This window comes from Lissotriton vulgaris, chromosome 12 (genome assembly GCF_964263255.1).
Source record: "Lissotriton vulgaris chromosome 12, aLisVul1.2, whole genome shotgun sequence".
NCBI classification, from domain to species: Eukaryota; Metazoa; Chordata; class Amphibia; order Caudata; family Salamandridae; genus Lissotriton; species Lissotriton vulgaris.
The window spans coordinates 60,699,791-60,717,085 of NC_141700.1; the positions used below are offsets into that span (position 1 = coordinate 60,699,791).

The 17,295-nt window shown below is 47.9% G+C and overlaps 1 protein-coding gene across 1 annotated transcript in view; it reads left to right on the plus strand.

The window, feature by feature from the left end:
* Positions 1-17,295, plus strand: part of ZFR2 (zinc finger RNA binding protein 2) — an 811,721-nt gene that overhangs the window by 266,079 nt on the left and 528,347 nt on the right. Inside the window, exon 8 of the mRNA XM_086947097.1 lies at positions 5,419-5,606. Within this exon, the coding sequence (XP_086803223.1) occupies positions 5,419-5,606 (188 nt within the window). The remainder of the gene's footprint in view (positions 1-5,418; positions 5,607-17,295) is intronic.

Below are 17,295 nucleotides of genomic sequence, written 5' to 3' on the forward strand. Positions count from 1 at the left end.
CATTACTGTGTTTAGAGCTGAGCTTTTCTATCAGGGAAGGGCACCACACTGCCTGAACGGCAGACATCTTTGGTGAGGGCAAGGATCCAAAGCAAGGATTGGCTGCTCTAGTCGTCAGAAGGACGCTAGAACAGTATTTAAGACAGCCATGCTGACGCGCAGCGGGCACGCGCGGCGGGCTCGCCGGAGCGTCGCCGGAGTCGCGCCAGAGTCCAGCCCGTCTGCGCCCGTCCGCGCACGGACGGGCTCGGGGGCAGGGACCTCTGGACTAATGCGCTCCTACACCTCGGAAAACCTACGTAATCTGGATAAGGGTGAGGCTTGCCTTGATAACAACACCCTGAAGATACTAAGAACACATGCTATCTACAAACCATTGAACATTATACATCATGATGCATTCTCCACCCTGAAAATAGCATGTCTAAATACCAGATCACTCCACTGCCACCACGTCGAGGTCTATAACCTGTTGCAAGACAACGACACTGATATACTGACCTTAACAGAGACCTGGATGAGTGAGAGCTCAATGCCAGACATCCTGGCCGCCCTCCCCAGCGGCTATGATGCTTTGTGGCAGAACCGCCCAGGAAACACACGGGGAGGAGGGGTAGCTGTGATTTTCAAAAAGATGCTGTCAGTAGAAATCCTACTATCAGAGACAGTCGACCTGGCTGATCTGCTTGGGGTGAAAGTCACAGTAAACAGCTCATGCTGGGTGGTGTTAGCGGTCTATCGCCCTCACAACGCAACCCCAACCTTCCAGGACTTATTCGCCCCCATCATATCTGACCTTTGTACTCGCTACTTGAAAATCTTAGTCACAGGAGACTTCAACTTGCACTGGGATAAACCTCACTGGGACGCTCCTATGCGCCATTTGGACACTTTGATGTCAGCGCTAAACTTTAAACAGATCGTGAATGTCCCCACGCACACCAAAGGTCATACCCTGGACCTGGTATGGACTACAGACCCCTCACTAACGCTGAAAGAAGTTGCCCCATGTATCTGGTCTGATCACTACCTAATTTCCTGTGAGCTACGTATTAAGGGCCAAATAATCAAACCAACATTGGAGGCTAGGAAAACCCGCAAATGGGCAGAGGTCGATTTGAGGACCCTGACCGAGGTATTTCTGCTCAGAGATTGCCCCCCGAACTTAGATCATAGTCTAGATCAGCAATACGCGAATTTAACGCGTTCCCTGACACTAGCTATTGATCAGATAGCGCCAATAAAAATGAAGGCGCTAAAAGGCCCGGGTAAGGATGCCCCTTGGTTCACGCCAGCACTGAGGGACCATAAAAAGAAACTTAGAGCCCTAGAAAGAAGCTGGAGGAAAACTAAACTGGACTCAGCCAGGAACCTCTACCGTGCCTCCTTGAACGCATACAAAAAACACATCATCCTTGCCAAAGCCGAGTACTACGAAGCCCGTCTAAGTAAGGCAGTCAACGTGCAGAAAGAGACTTTTAAGATCCTGTCGGAGTTGACCAAAAAACCAGACAGCGTTCAGTCTCCCATAAACTGCAATTGCTTTCAGGATTATTTCTTGGAGAAAGTAAGAACCATCATCCAGGACATAAAAAATGGGCCGCTTAATGGAATGGCTACACCTATAATCCCCCAAAATCAAACTGACTGTGCTATCACACTGTTTCCAGAGATTGACATCTTGAGCCTGCAGCAGTTGATGGCCAGAATCAAATCTGGATCTCCAGCGGACCCTTGTCCACCTAAAGTTTTTCAGGCAGCCCGTCCACTATTGGAGGAGCAAGTCATCCATCTCCTAAATAGATCCCTGGAATTAGGACAACTACCAGCAGCACTTAAGGAAGCGCGGGTAAGACCGCTGTTGAAAAAACCTGGCGCAGACCCCGCAATACTAAAAAACTATAGGCCGATCTCTCAGCTACCATTCCTCTCTAAAGTACTGGAGCAACATGTATTAAAATCTTTGTCCATGTACTTGGAGTCCCACTCCCTGCTTCACGAACGACAAGCAGGGTTCCGAGCACACCACAGCACCGAGTTGGTGATGCTCTCGGTGCTGGATGAATTGAGAGGCTTGGCTGACGGTAAAAAACCGAGCGCCCTGATTTTATTAGACCTTTCAGCGGCGTTCGATACCGTCAGTCATGCGCTGCTACTGGAAAGGCTGAGTGACTTTGGCATCAAAGGCCGGGCTTTCGAGTGGTTGCAGTCCTTTCTGTCAGGAAGGACACAAAGAATACAACTCGGAGAAGAAATCTCCGCAGTGGGAGAAATAGAATGTGGGGTACCTCAGGGCTCGGCCCTATCCCCACTGCTGTTTAACCTATATCTGCAGCCTCTGATTGCCTCCCTGGCGAGTATGGGCTGCACAGTATATAACTACGCAGACGACACGCAGCTGCTGCTGAGTGTTGACAATACAAACACCGCCCAACTCCACACTCAGAATATCTTGAGACACACGGTCCAGTGGATGACAGGAAACCTCCTAAAATTCAATCCAGACAAGACTGAGGTCTTGGTTATTTCATCTACCACCTCACCATGGTGTGACCTCTACTGGCCCGCAGAGTTAGGTCCAGCCCCAAAACCCAGTTTGAACGTGAAGAGCCTGGGGATCAAACTGGATTGTGACCTCTCTATGGTCAGCCAAATCTCTTCAGTGGTGGGCAGCTGTACTAATATCATCCGACAGCTACGGAAATTAGTGCCTATCATTTCCCAATCTATGCTACGTTCCATCGTCGCAGCTACTGTGATTTCACGCATAGATTATGGAAATGCCCTCTACCTTGGCCTACCAAAAACCTTGATAAATAGGCTACAGGTGGTGATGAATGATGCCGCTCGTCTTATCTTCAGACAGCCAAGACACACTAAAGCATCCCCCCTGCTACAAAGCCTCCACTGGCTCCCTATTAAGGAGCGAGTGGAATTTAAAAATCTGTGCATCGCCCATAAAGCCATCTATGGCATGGCACCTGCTTACATCAAAGATCGCCTGGCAATGTATAGCCCAAAGAGAGCTCTTAGGTCCTCAGACTCTCAGCTATTAGTCTGCCCTCGGTACAAACTTGCCACCAAGGGCGGTAGAGCCTTTTCGGTACTGGTTCCGCATTTATGGAACACACTACCTGAGCCACTACGAAAGGAAGGAAACCTCCTACGTTTCAGAAAGGGGCTGAAAACGCTGTTGTTCAGGAGAGCCCTGTGAGCCACGTAGGCTAGTGGATGCCCTCTGTACTGTCAAAGTTGTTGTTTACCATCGATTCCCGAGCGCTTAGAGGCCTGTAGGTGATTGAGCGCGCTACAAATCAAAAATAACAATAACAATAACAATAACAACTACAGGCTTTGACCATCCAAGAGCCTTTCCTTCAATTCAAGAGAAACACTGTGATCATGAGGACTAATCCTAGGTTCATGCCAAAGGTTCCCTCGGATTTCCACTTGAATGAACCGGTCATTCTAAAGGCGTTCTTCCCTCAACCTTCTACGCCAGCAGAAAAAGCATTGCATTCGTTGGATGTACAACGATGCTTGAAATTCTATTTGGAACGTACTAAAGATTTTCGAAAATCTTCTCAACTATTTCTAGCCTTCGGGTGTCCTAGAAAGGGCCTTCCGCTATCCAAACAGGGTGTTTCGAGATGGATCACGAGTGCCATTCTACATTGTCACAAGGCTGCAGGGAAACCTCTGACTGGGAAGATCCGAGCACATTCCACAAGATCTTTGGCTTCTTCAACAGCCCTCTTCGCGGGAGTGCAGATTTAGGATATTTGCAGAGCTGTTACCTGGATCAGCGTTCACACCTTTACCAAGCATTACTGCTTGGAATCTCTACAACAAGATGATGCAGCAGTAGGACAGGCTGTCCTGAGGAACCTCTTCCACTAAGGGTGAGCTTTCCTTTCTTTCCCACCTCCGTCTTTCACATTTTGTATCATATGTCATGTTGCCTATTGTTATAATTTACAATGCAAAATGTGATTATCTTGCCAACTTCTTGCTATTCTGATACAAAGCATGGGAATCTATGAAAGTTCCAATACTGGGGTAAGAAAACAAGTTACTTACCTGTAACTTTAGTTCCCCAGTATTGGTAACTTTCATAGATTACCATGCGCCCACCCACCTCCCCGAGGAAAGCTCAGCCTACAACAGATATGGTGTCTAAGTACACAACGGCTACGAAAATCTGAGGCACTGAGGTTCCTTCAGGAAGGTTCTAAGTGGTGAGGCACTTCTGATTGGCTGATGCCAAAATTTGGTCTCTTTTAACAAAGAGGGTGATATGCTACAAAAGGGAATGAGGCCTAGGCCTTTTTCCATTGTCTTTTGTACCTACAGCTATGGTATTTTTGTTACCGAGACTCCCATTCCGACGACGGGGAATGATACAAAGCATGGGAATCTATGAAAGTTATCAATACTGGGGAACTAAAGTTACAGGTAAGTAACTTGTTTTCTTTAAATGGATATACGCTATTTGTTAATTGCTTTGCTCTCAGGGTTTAGTGGGATGTGCATCAAGGTTGCTCTCTGACGCCATCCAGATTTTGCAGGAGGTAACTCAGGATCTTCAGTGGTGGCAAACAAACGCCAATCTGACCTGTGGCAGGCCACCCTCTGTTTCCTTCCAGACTTCACCGTTGTCACAGGCTTGTCACAGCTGGGGTGATCACCTGGGGGAGGCAAAGATCAGACCCCTCCAGAAGAGAGCCCTCACCACATTAGTCTTTTGGAGCTTCCAGTGATTCATCTTGCCCTGAAAGTCTTCATGCCATTCATCAAAGGAAATCTGGGGGTGGTCCTCACAGACAACACTTGCATGTGTGATACCGAAACAAGGGGGGTGGAGTGGGGTCCTGAATCTTCCGAGTTTGATCTATAAAACATTTTAATTTTACTAGTTCATCTTTTAATCTGTTTCACCAGTATTTCTTATTAATCACAGATTTTATCAATGGGCAATAACGTACAGTACGCAAGCTCAATATAACCTGAGGCCCTCCCCCAGTTTCAATTTCTGATGTGAGTGACAGCTGAAGAATTTTCCAAAGAAGTAGGTTTAAAGAACCCTGTCATAAACATCTCTGTTCTCCCGAGAATGAGAGCTGCCTACCATTGAGGACTGTACGTTGCTGAAACTCTACCTCATCCCATGCTGTTCCACAGTAATTAGGAGTGTTTTTCAACAGCCATCCCAGGATAGTTATTTGCTGGTAAAGCAATTGAAAGCTCACTTTGTGAACTGCTATGCTTTATTAAATGTTTTACTATACATGAGCAGTTGTACATTAAAGGAAAATGCCACTGTTATATTTTCAAATGCAAGAATTACAACATATGACTATTTCATATTTTGCAACGCATCTTGCACTGTGAATGATATTTACTTTATTTGTTTTTCAGCCGGTACAAACCCCACTGCTGCAGTGGTCAAGCCACAGCCTCTGCTGATGAGGAAGGAGCCATTAAAAGCGACACAGTCCAAGTCTGAGTTGCAAATTGAAAATTTCACACAGGATGACTTTGGTGATAATCTGAGTGGCCCAGCAGTGCTAAGTGTGAATCCTATTGGACATGAGTTTGTGGAGGAGGTAATGTATCTGAATTTTGCTACACCAAATAGGGTTTTAGGATAGGTTCTTCTAACTGCAGATTTCTCACCTTAGAACATTCCCCAGACATCAGACTGGCTCCGGAAAATCTTGAGCTGCACCTCTGCGTCCTGGTAGGTGGTGTTGATCAGCTCCGCGTTGACTTTGTCCATGTCAGAAGTGACGTTGTGTTCCCCTGTTTGCACCACCCCAGTGTGCTGACATGAGTTTCTTTCTGTCGGTGCCAACAGCGCTGATCCAGAGAAATACATGGGTCTGTTTTCTTATCAACTTTTTCAACCCCTTTGTCAACTATTTTTGAACATTTGCTCCTGGTGTGCTGGGGACATGTCCTTGCTAAACCTACATGGTTTAAACCTTACAGGAAATGTTTCACACAGATGTCTGTTTCTACGGATGATAATTTTCCTGCTTCAAGACTTATTCCTCCAAGTTGGGTAAGTCCAAGAAGCTCTAGAAGAAGAAGTAACCTTTGGCGTCTTCATCCAAACGTTGTGGTTCTAGGTCCCTCTCCCACACTCCTCCTGTAGAGCTGGTGTCTGGGCCTGCTCTGTGCTACCCCGAGTTCCCTGGATCGACGCCCGCTCAGTTGAAAGTGTTTTATGCCACTATGCATTCCATCGTCCGGCCGCTGACTTCCTTTGGCGAGACTTGGGACACTAAGAAGTCGCGGGGTGCCCCGATTAGGTTACTGCTGGCGAGTTTGCCTCTTTCGCCAGCTAGGCTCCCTAGATCTGCCCTTGGACCCAGCTTGGCAACGTCTTGGGTGCCTATACCCACCCTGATGCGATGACACCAGCAACACTAGACGACATACACATACCCAGCTCTGGCTTCGAGTCAGCACAACCCCGATGCTGCTCGACGTTGACACCGGCACCGTCCAGACCATACCAGCCCCTGAACTTGATGCCTTAAGATTTATCCCCGAAGGGGGCGGTGAGAAAGAGGGGTTTGACCCCTGTGAAGAGGACCCTGACCAGGAAGAAAACTTATATGAGCATCTGAGTGACACCAGCAGACTGAACACCTCCACAGACTGGCATGCTTTCCCCTCAGGCCCTGTTTATTAGAAAGATTCATCCTTAGCAACAGTAAAGCGTAGGGCAGCTGAGGTCCTTGTCCTACAGCTGCCAGCAGTCAAGGTCAAGCCAAAAGTCTTGACTGAGGTACTTCAACCAGGGTCGACCTCTGATGAGCCTTTGCTTCCCTTCAATGAGCCCCTCACCAACATTCCTTTGGAGCCCTGGGCTAAACCCTCCATGGGGCTTCCTGTGCATCGCATGATCGCCCGTTATCACCGTCCTGCCCCAGATGACCTAGCATTCTCTCCTACCATCCCTTTCCGGATAGCTTGGTGATGCAGGCCTTCACACCCAAGGTCAACCCAGACAGGTTCCCTTCCACCCCAACAGACAGGGTAGGACATCCAAGAGGCTGAATACCTTTGGGAAGAGAATTTTCTCTTCTGCCTGCTTGGCTTTGCGGTCGGTGAACACCTCCTACCTCTTGGACTGATACTTCCATGCTCTATAGGACTCCGTTTTGAAGCTGCTCCCTATGCTCCCTGAAGGGGGCCACACAATCCTCAACTAATCCTTGGAGGACAGTTGGGACGCAATGAATTACTCCATCTGTTTTGGACTGTGAACCACGGACCCTTTTCGTGGACGGGCGAGGATCCCATAAATGATGCAGAAGTCACACCCACCATACTGCCCAGTCCCCTGCCCTTCCGGCTGCCACAGCTTTCAATACACTTTAGCGAGTCCTCCACTCCGCAGGATCCAGCACTACTTGCCCCAGGAAGCAACATAACCTCCAACAATTGGGTGCTCCAAATTGTGCTGGAGGACTATGCCATTCACATTTGTTGGGACATCCTCTACCCTTGCCACCACCCCTGGAATGGCTGACAGAGGACCATCTCTCCTGAAATGGGGGTAGTTGCCATTCCCATTACTTCCTGTTGCCGAAAAAGGACAGAGACCTCTGTCCCATACTAGAGCAGTGACCTTCTGTGAAGAGAGAAATTCATGATGCGAATGCTGGCTCAGATTCTGTTTGCCCTAGACCCTTGAGACTGGATGGTAGCTTTGGACTTGAAGGACGCATACTTCCAAATCCCGGTCCTGCAGGCTCACAGGCGTTACTTGCGGTTCACGGTGGGCCAGGAGCATTTCCAGTTCACCGTGCTGTTCTTCAGCCTTACTAGTACTCCTCAGGTGTTTACGAAAATGATAGCGGTGATTTCAGCATATCTTCGGAAGTCAAGGATTCCAGTTGTCCACTACCTCGATGACTGGCTGTTTAAGGTGGGCTTGCACCAGGTAGTCATCACCAAGCTCCAGTCTATGGCAAACCTTTTTCACTCGCTGGGGTACACGATCAACATGCCAAAGTCGCACTCATCAGACGTGCTCTTTCATTGGATCCAGTATGTACACAGTGTAGTTTCGCACCTTTCCTCCAGAGCGGAGAGTCTAAGATATTTAGGCTATTATCCTGATGTTTCAGCCTCAATCTTAGTTTTTGATGAGACTGACTCTGAGACTGCTGGAGCTGATGTCCTCCTGCATTCTGCTGGTGACGCACATCAGATGGCTAATTCAGGCTCTGCAATGGGATATGAGCCTCAGGGGAATCTCTCCGATCTGGTTCATATTTCAAAGGAGACAGCAAGAGATCTGTAGCAGTGGCTAAAAAACTGTGATTGGGTCAGCGACAGACTCCTCTCACCCACTCAGAGCTGACAGAGGTGCCACTTTTGGGCTCGGGAGGCCACCTAGGAGAAGTGGAGATCAAAGGACTCTGGTCTCTGGCAGAGAATCAGCTCCAAATCAGTCTGCTCGAGTGGAGTTGAGGACCATCCGTTTCTTATTGAAAGCCTTCTTCACTTCATCAAGGTAAGGTTGGTTTAGGTGTTCACGGACACTACTGCTGTGTGGTATTGCACCAAACAGGGCAGGATATCGTCGTGGACCCTGTGCCAGCAGGCTCTGCTCCTCTGGACTTTGTAGGAGTGCCAGTACATCTTCCAGGTTGTGCTGCACCTAGCGGACTCCTTGAACGCCAGGGTGGACAAACTCAGCTGTCGATGCCATGCTGATCATGAATGACGATTACTTCCAGAGATGGAATAAGGTTTTTTGGAAGACTGGGAAACCTTGGCTCGATCTTATTGCCACGGCCAAGAACTAGCAATGTCAGCACTTCTACGTGCAGGAGTTTTCAACGCTGCTTTTGCTCTAGGTGTTCCCTCTTGAGTGGAACCCGGGACTCCTATGCACCTTTCCACCAATATCACTCTTGCCTTGAGATCTCAAGAAGACTAGAACCGATCAGACCCAGGTAATCCTTGTGGCTGTGGATTGGGCATGGAGAGTACAGTAGCCCGAGTTCTCCAGTATTGGGGTGTCTTTCATAGATTCACATGCCTGAATCATTCCCCGTCGTCGGAGTGGGAGTCCCACGGTACATAAAATAGCAATAATATGCACATAATAACCAAAAAACCTTGGTAATAAACAACCAGGAAGTAAAGAGCAAAAACTTCCACACTCATGACTATCATAGTCATTTTTTATAGTCCAAACTGCAGCCAATCAGGCGACAGCACCCACTATAATATTCTCCCCAGAGGCTCAGGCTCGCAGATTTTCTACTGCACATCGTGTGAAGGGAGTGAGCTCTGCTCAGTACTTCACATCTTTGGCTGGTTTTTGCCTACCCTTAGAATGTCATCTTCTAAATCTTTCCTCAGGCCTTGTCGGTCTTGTGGAAAGCTCAGGCTTTTTAAGGAAGATCCCCACAAGAAATGTTTTTACTGCCTGTATCCGAACCATGAGGTGAAGGATTGTAAGATCTGCAGGGCCGTCCCTCAGAAGACCCTCAGAGACAGGGAAGGTCGTCTTCTGCTGCGGCTGCAAAAAATCAAGGATCAGGACAACCCCCCATCTGAGGTAGGAAGTGTGGCCTCGGGGTCAACTGTTTCCTCTAGGAAGAGGATGGCTGAGGAAGATGTATCTTCTCCTGGGGCTAAAGTATCGAGAAAATCTCAATCCACCAAGGATTCTAGCTTGCCTTCCTCTTCTTCCTCAAAAAGGCTTCTCCACCTTCTAAATCTAGACCTATTACGCCCCGAGAAAGTCTGGAAAGTCTTTGTCATCAAAAAGACTGCCTCAGAAAGTTTTACCTCAGAAAATGACTTGGGCTCCTCGGTCGACTATCGTCATCGTCGACGCTTCTTCAACGTCGACGGTCACCTTTTCGTCACCGAGGCCTAAAATGATAATGTCTTCGGCCTCTTTTCCGTCGACGCTGGTCTCTGTTTCAGTTCGACCCATCTCGTCGATGAAGGTAATGCCATCGGTCGTCGACGCTTCAGCGTCAACGAAGGGTAAGAAGATTCAGTCGTCGAGCGCATCGTCGACGAAGAACACCTCGTCGACGCCTACCCCGTTGACGAAAGCCACCCTGTCGACGGATTCCTCTTAGTCGAAGATCACCTTGCCCTCGACGGTGAGGCCAGATTACATTGTCGTCGACGGCCACATCGTCAACGAAGATTGCCTCGTCGTCGAAAGCATCGTCAACGAAGATTGCCTTGTCGTCGAGAACATCGTCGACGATGATTGCCCCGTCGACGAAATTGACTGTCTCGTCGGCGGCCACTATCCTTACACCATCTCCGTTGACGGCACCGTCGACGGACCAATCGGCGACACCTCTTCTTTCATCTTGTAAAGAAATGCAGGCTTGGTCTGCTACATTGTCTACTTTCTCCTTTGCCTCGCCGTCTAAGACAGCTTCTTTATTGGAAAGACGGGGCTCTTCATTAGCGGCTCTCTCCCCGCTGAAGTTGCCGGAACAGCTACTGGACTCTGAAGAAGATGAAGAGCAATCAGATATGGATGAAAGATTCTGCGCTGCCAGTAGTCCATATGAGCTGCTTATAAAATATCAGGACGAGGATCAAGAAGAAGAGCAGTTCCTTGAGCCTACAGGTCAGGCTCCTGCCACGGTGCCTACGGCACAGATGCCATTAGCTCTCCTCAACAACTTACAGTATATGTTGGATGACAACTATCGCCGGTTTCCTTCATCTGAATCGGCAGAGTCGCTTCCTTCAACACCCATGCTGCAAGTCTCTGTATCGGCGCTCAGATCTCCGAAACAATCTTCTCCAGCTCCAGCATCCGAAATGCAATCTACAATTTCACCTTCTCCGGCGCCATCCCACCATTGCCAGGAGGCTGTCACCACTGATGAGGACAGGGATGAAGGAGAAGTTGATGATAAGTCTGTACTGTCGGAGTGGGAGGAACATCAAATACAAACCCATCACCATCTGCTCTACCTGCTGCGGACTCTCCGCCTGTAGATATTGGAGGTTTGCATCCCATAATTGAAAGAGCTACGAAACGGTTTCTAATTCCCATGGAGACGAAAAAGGACGACTGTTTCCTTTACGATTTTAAAGATCAACCGCAGAGGCAAGTGAGAACAATTCCCATAATAGACTTCATCTGGAAAGAAGGGCTGAAGGTCATGTCAACACCCAATTCTCTCCCTGCAGTCTTGCCTCGCGTAGACAAAAAATATATGGCACCACACACCTCGCCTGCATGCCTTATAGGGCAGCCTAAGACGGATTCAGTCGTCACCCAAGCGGCTCAGAGACGGGCCAGAAACCCCTCTTCACCAGTAACTGCTCCACCAGACAGGGATGGCAGACGTCTGGACTCCATTGGCAAGAAAGTCTCAACTATAGCGGCAACTACTGTTCGTGCTGCAAATTCCCTAGCAATATTAGGGAGATACGATAGACAAATGTGGTCGGATATCTCACCATATACGGAAAAGCTTCCAGAGCCTGAAAGATCAGAAGCCAGCAAGATCTTACATGAAGGGGAGTGTGCTTCTGCAGAAATTATCGATGCAGCAGTAGATGTGGCATCTAAAGGTTTCAGGCAGTTAGCGGGAGCAGCAGTGCTGAGGAGGCAGGGTTGGCTGAAGTCAACATCCTTTCGCCAGGAGGTCCAGGCTAAGATCATCGACATGCCATATGATGGGGAGTTTCTCTTTGGCCAGCATGTGGACGAGGCCCTGCAGGCCATAAAGAAAGACACAGAAACGGCAAGGTCACTGGGTAGTCTGCAGTTTCGTAGGTCGTCCTTTCGCTGTCCCAAAGAACGTGGATCCTTTTCCAATAGAGGGGGCTACACTCAGCAACGATCGTACCAAGCATCTCAAGGTAACCAAAGGTATCAACCATACAAACAACAAACATACGGACAGTGAGGTAACAACTACTCGCAATCAAAAAGGAGGACTTGTGATCGGGGACGGGATTCCTCCAAGAAACAATCAGATATGCCACCTGCCACCATCTCTGCCCATTCCCAAGTCAAAAGTTGGAGGAAAAATATCCTGTTTCTACTCGAACTGGTCAAAAATTACTACCGACAAGTGGGTCCTGGATGTAGTGGCATGGGGCCACGCTTTAGAATTAATCAAAACCCCTCCAAATTCTCCTCCCAAAGGCTCACCTCCAGCTCATCTCAAGGAGCTGTTCTCCCAAATAAATGTAATGATTCGGAAAGGAGCGATCGAAAAAGTCCCTCAATTGCATAAGGGAACGGGGTTCTACTCGAGGTTCTTCCTCATACGCAAGAAGTCAGGGATATGGCGCCCCATCCTCGACCTGCGTGCCCTCAACAAATACCTTGAAAAATTGTTCTTCCGGATGTTAATGCTTCAAGAAACCCTCCAGCTTCTCTCTGTAGGGGATCACATGGCCACCCTTAACCTTCAAGATGCTTACTTTCATGTACCGATCCTTCCCAGGCACAGAAAGTTCTTAAGATTCAGAGTGGCTGGCAGGGATTTTCAGTTCAAAGTTCTCCCGTTTGGACTTCGTTCAGCGCCCCGTGTTTTCACGAAAATACTAGCTCCAGTGGCACCACATCTTCGCTTAGAGGGCATTCAAATCTTCCCATACTTGGACGATTGCCTTATCAAGGCCAGTTCTTTCGTAACAGCAAGAGCGCATGTTCAAAGATGCCTGTCACTATTCCAATCTCTGAGTCTCTCAATCAATTTCGAAAAATCCCATCTAAATCCGTCTCAAAGAAAGTTATTCTTGGGAGCAACACTATAAACTCAACTCACTCAGGCTTTCGTCTCAAAAGAAAGACAGCTCAAAATCTGCAAGATGGCTCGCCTATTGCAAGTAAAAGAGTACGTTTCATTTCGGATGTTCAAATCTTTACTAGGAATGATCTCATCCTGCATCCCTCTGATACCCATCTGTCGTCTCAGAATGAGACCTTTACAGAAAGAACTCAAACTACAATGGTTACAGGTTTCGGGATTGTTCGACAACAATATTCAAGTAACTCCTCGGATGCGAGAAGTCTTTTGCTGGTGGACTTAGATAAAGAATTTACAAGAAGAATGTGCGTTCCTGGTGGAAGTACCAAACTTTACCATCACAACGGATGCTTCGCTCGAGGGATGGGGAGCACATCTTCAGGGAATGACGGTAAACGGAAAGTGGAATGTCCAACAAAAGAAATGGCACATAAATCTCCTAGAACTACGTGCCATATTCTTGGCCTTGAAGTCCTTTCGGACAGTCATCCAAGGGTCCTCTGTACTAATTCGGGCAGACAATACAACAAGTATGCATTACCTAAACAAACAGGGCGGAACAAAGTCGGCCCGCTTTCTCAGCAAGCCCAAGAGAACTGGGACCTGGCCCTACGACAAGGGATCAATCTCTCAGCGATCCATGTTCCAGGGGTTTCCAATGTGCTAGCGGATTCTCTCAGCAGATCTGCGATATCCAATCACGAATGGGAGATACATCAACCAACGTAAATTGTAAATAAATCGTAAATCATACGTTCTTATATAGCGCCTTTCACCGTAAGGTCTCAAGGCGCTTGCTTTGGGAACCCGTCCTGGCCTTTCCCTGTGAGATTACCCATACTGGGCATCCCCAAGGTGAAGACCAGGCATCCCATCGCGGTGGGGCCGTAGTGGAGATTAAGCAAGCTATTGCCCAAAGTTGCAGAGTGTGAACCCACGATTCGAGTAGGCAACGAGGCGAGAATCATCGAGTCCGAGGACATTTTGAGCTCAAGGCCCTGCCGCGTCGGGGATTGAACCCTGGTTCCGGGTCTGACCTCTGACCTCTGCATCCTCTAACAGGTGAGCCACACTTCCCAGACAGAGTCTTTCGGGAATGTGGTCACCTGTTTGCAACGAGTCAGAACCGCAAATGCCCACACTTTGCAAGCTGGCTTCCCCACAGAGACTCATGCGGGGATGCGCTTTCGATGAATTGGTCTCAGATATATGCATACGCCTTTTCTCCGATTACGTTGGTTCCCAGAGTCATCCGCAAAATGAAGAGACAGCCTTGTCGCCTCATTCTCATTGCTCCCAGGTTGCCTCGCCAATACTGGTTCACCGAACTTCTCCTCATTTCGGAGTGCGCACCCATTCAGTTCCCATCAATGCCGAACCTTCTGACCATTCGAGAGGGTCAAATTTGTCACCCGGACCCAGCCTCCTTGAAATTAGCAGCCTGGCTCCTCAACACCTTGAGTTCGCACACTTAGATATCCCTGTGGATTGCCAAGAAGTGTTAGCCAATGCTAGAGCGCCTGCCACAATTAAAACATACAAGTTGAAATGGAAGAGGTTCTGTAACTGGTGTCACTCTGCCAATTTGCATCCAATTCAGGCCAGGCCGGATCAGATCTTGCCATTCTTTCTTCATCTAGCTAAAGCAGGTTTATCTCTTTCCACGTTGAAGGTGTTCTTGGCAGCAATTTCGAGGTTTTGTCAAGATGGTTCTAACTCTCTCTACTCTTCTAGAATTATTCAGCAATTTTTTAAAGGACTATTTTGAATGTTCCCTCCTATTCGAAATCCACCTCCAGCCTGGCATCTGAATGTGGTGCACGCGCAACTCATGCATCACCCATTCAAACCAATTCATAAAGTGGACCTTAAGTTCCTAACATGGAAGGTATCTCTTCTGTTGGCGCTGACATCAGCTAGACTAGTCAGCGATATACATGCATTCACGATGAGGTCACCTTTTCTGCAATTCACATCAAATTCAGTGGTGCTTCGGTCTAATCTAAGTTTCATGCCTAAGGTACCGACGGATTTTCACCTTAATCAACCGGTAATTCTGAAAACATTTTTTCCAAATCCTCAAACAGCGACAAAGAAAGCTTTGCGTTCCCTTGACATCAGAAGATGTCTCAAGTTCTATCTGCAATGAACTGCAACAATTAGAAAGTCAGATCAACTTTTTGTAGCGTATGGAAGACTACGCCAAGGTCACTCTGTATCCAAACAGACAATAGCTCGTTGGATGTCTTCGACGATTAGCCTGTTTCATCAACAGGCGGGAAGGCCTCTCCGACCACGCCGAGAGCACATTCTACAAGATCGATTTCTTCATCCACCGCTCTTTTCGCTGGTGTACCTCTCCATCAGATATGCAGAGCGGCAACCAAGTCCAACAGACACACTTTTACCAAACATTACTGTTTGAACACTGCAAGTGATGCAGATACGTCAGTGGGACGAGCAGTTCTCCGCAATCTTTTTAAACAAGGTGAGCCTCTTTTCTCCCTCCTCCACTATGCTCTTTTTAGACGCTTATTCTTACATTGTTGTTTACATCTTACCCAGTATGCATATGTAAGCACTATTGTATTGATATATGTTTAAGAATTTGCTCATACTGCATTGATATGCATATTTACATATATTCTGTGATACAAGGAGCGTCTACCGAGCACTATCTTTTTGTACTGCTATCTACTCTGATTCAGGCATGGGAATCTATGAAAGACACCCCAATACTGGAGAAGAAGAACAAGTTACTTACCTTCGGTAACGCGTTTTCTGGTGGATACAGTATCTGCCTGTAGATTCCTCACCTTGTGAATATCCCCCTGCGTCAGCAACATTCGGAAATTCTTTTGTAGCTTCGCGCCGACGTGGACGACGTTATTAAAGCACGGCATCACGCGCGGCTCCGCTGACGTCACCGACTCCTTAATAGGCCCAGGTCGGCGTGATGACATCAGCTCCGCCCTTTTTTCCGTGCCTTCGAAGCACACGGACGGATCAACAACAGTAGATATGCACACAATGTACATAGTACCAAATAATCAAAATAACACACACAGTGTGTAGCCAATGCAGGAAAGCAATTATAATAACACATTTCCTTTGATAATAAAACATTAACATTACAGTAAATCAGGTATAGAAGAGTGAACAACGGGGAGGCGGGTGGGTCAGTGAGGAATCCACAGGCAGATACTGTATCCACCAGAAAAAGCGTTACCGAAGGTAAGTAACTTGTTCTTCTGATGGATACATCTGCCAGTGGATTCCTCACCTTGTGAATAGAGTCCCACAGCAGTCCCCACTCCCGGAGGAGGGTGTCCACTCTCCTATAACAGAAAATCCTGGAGGACGGAGCACGCACTCACTTTGGAATCCAAGCAGTAATGCTTCGCGAAAGTGCGGAGGGAAGCCCAAGTCGCTGCTCTACAAATGTCCTCTACAGGTACACCCCTAGACAAAGCAGATATAGCAGACCTTGCTCTAGTGGAATGAGCTCTTAAACCTTCAGGAGGTTCCTTACCCGCCAGAGAGTAGCAAATCTTGATACAAAAGACAATCCATCTCGACAGTGTGCGCTTGTGCACCGCCTTGCATCTTCTGGCACCCACAAAACCAACGAAGAGCTGGTCATCCACTCTGAACTCTCTAGTTCTGTCCAGGTAGAAGCTCACCGCCCTCTTAGGGTCCAGGCGATGAAGTCTCTCCTCCTCCTTGGAAGGGTGAGGGGGAGGATAGAAGGTAGGAAGGGTAATGGACTGCCCCGGATGGAAAGGAGTTACCACCTTAGGCAGAAAAGCAGGCCATTCGTTCAGCATGAATGATCAAGAATTGGGGCTTCAAACTAAGAGCTTGAAGCTCACTTAGCCTCCTTGCCGAGGTAATCGCAATCAGGAAGACCGTTTTAAAAGACAACAGTCTCAAGGGACACCTGTGCAAAGGTTCAAAAGGTGAACCCAATAAAAAGTAAGCACAAGGTTCAAGTCCCATTGAGGCACAATAAAGGGAGTAGGAGGAAATGTATTCATGAGACCCTTTAAAAATCTCAAGACCACAGGAGATTTAAATAAGGATGGCTGATCCGGCAGACAGAGAACAGCCGAAAGATAACCCTTGACCGTAGTCACAGCAAAACCCTGCTGCGCCAAAGAGAGTGAAAAGTGAAGAATATCAGACAATTTAGCCTTCAAAGGGTCAATGGACTTCTCTCCACACCCAGAAACAAACTTAGTCCATCTATAAGAATAAATAGATTTGGTGAAATCACGTCTGGCCGATAAAATGACATCCACCACATCATTTGGGAGAGAAAAGTAATTCAGGTTGCCCCGTTCAATCTCCAGGCATGAAGGTGTAAGGTCTGGAGGTGGGGGTGTAGAACATGCCCCTCCATCTGAGAGAGGAGGTCTGCCCTGAGAGGGAGACGGAGCGGCGGGCATGAGGAGAGGTGGAGAAGATCTGTGTACCACACCCTTCTTGGCCAATCCGGGGCGATCAATAGAAC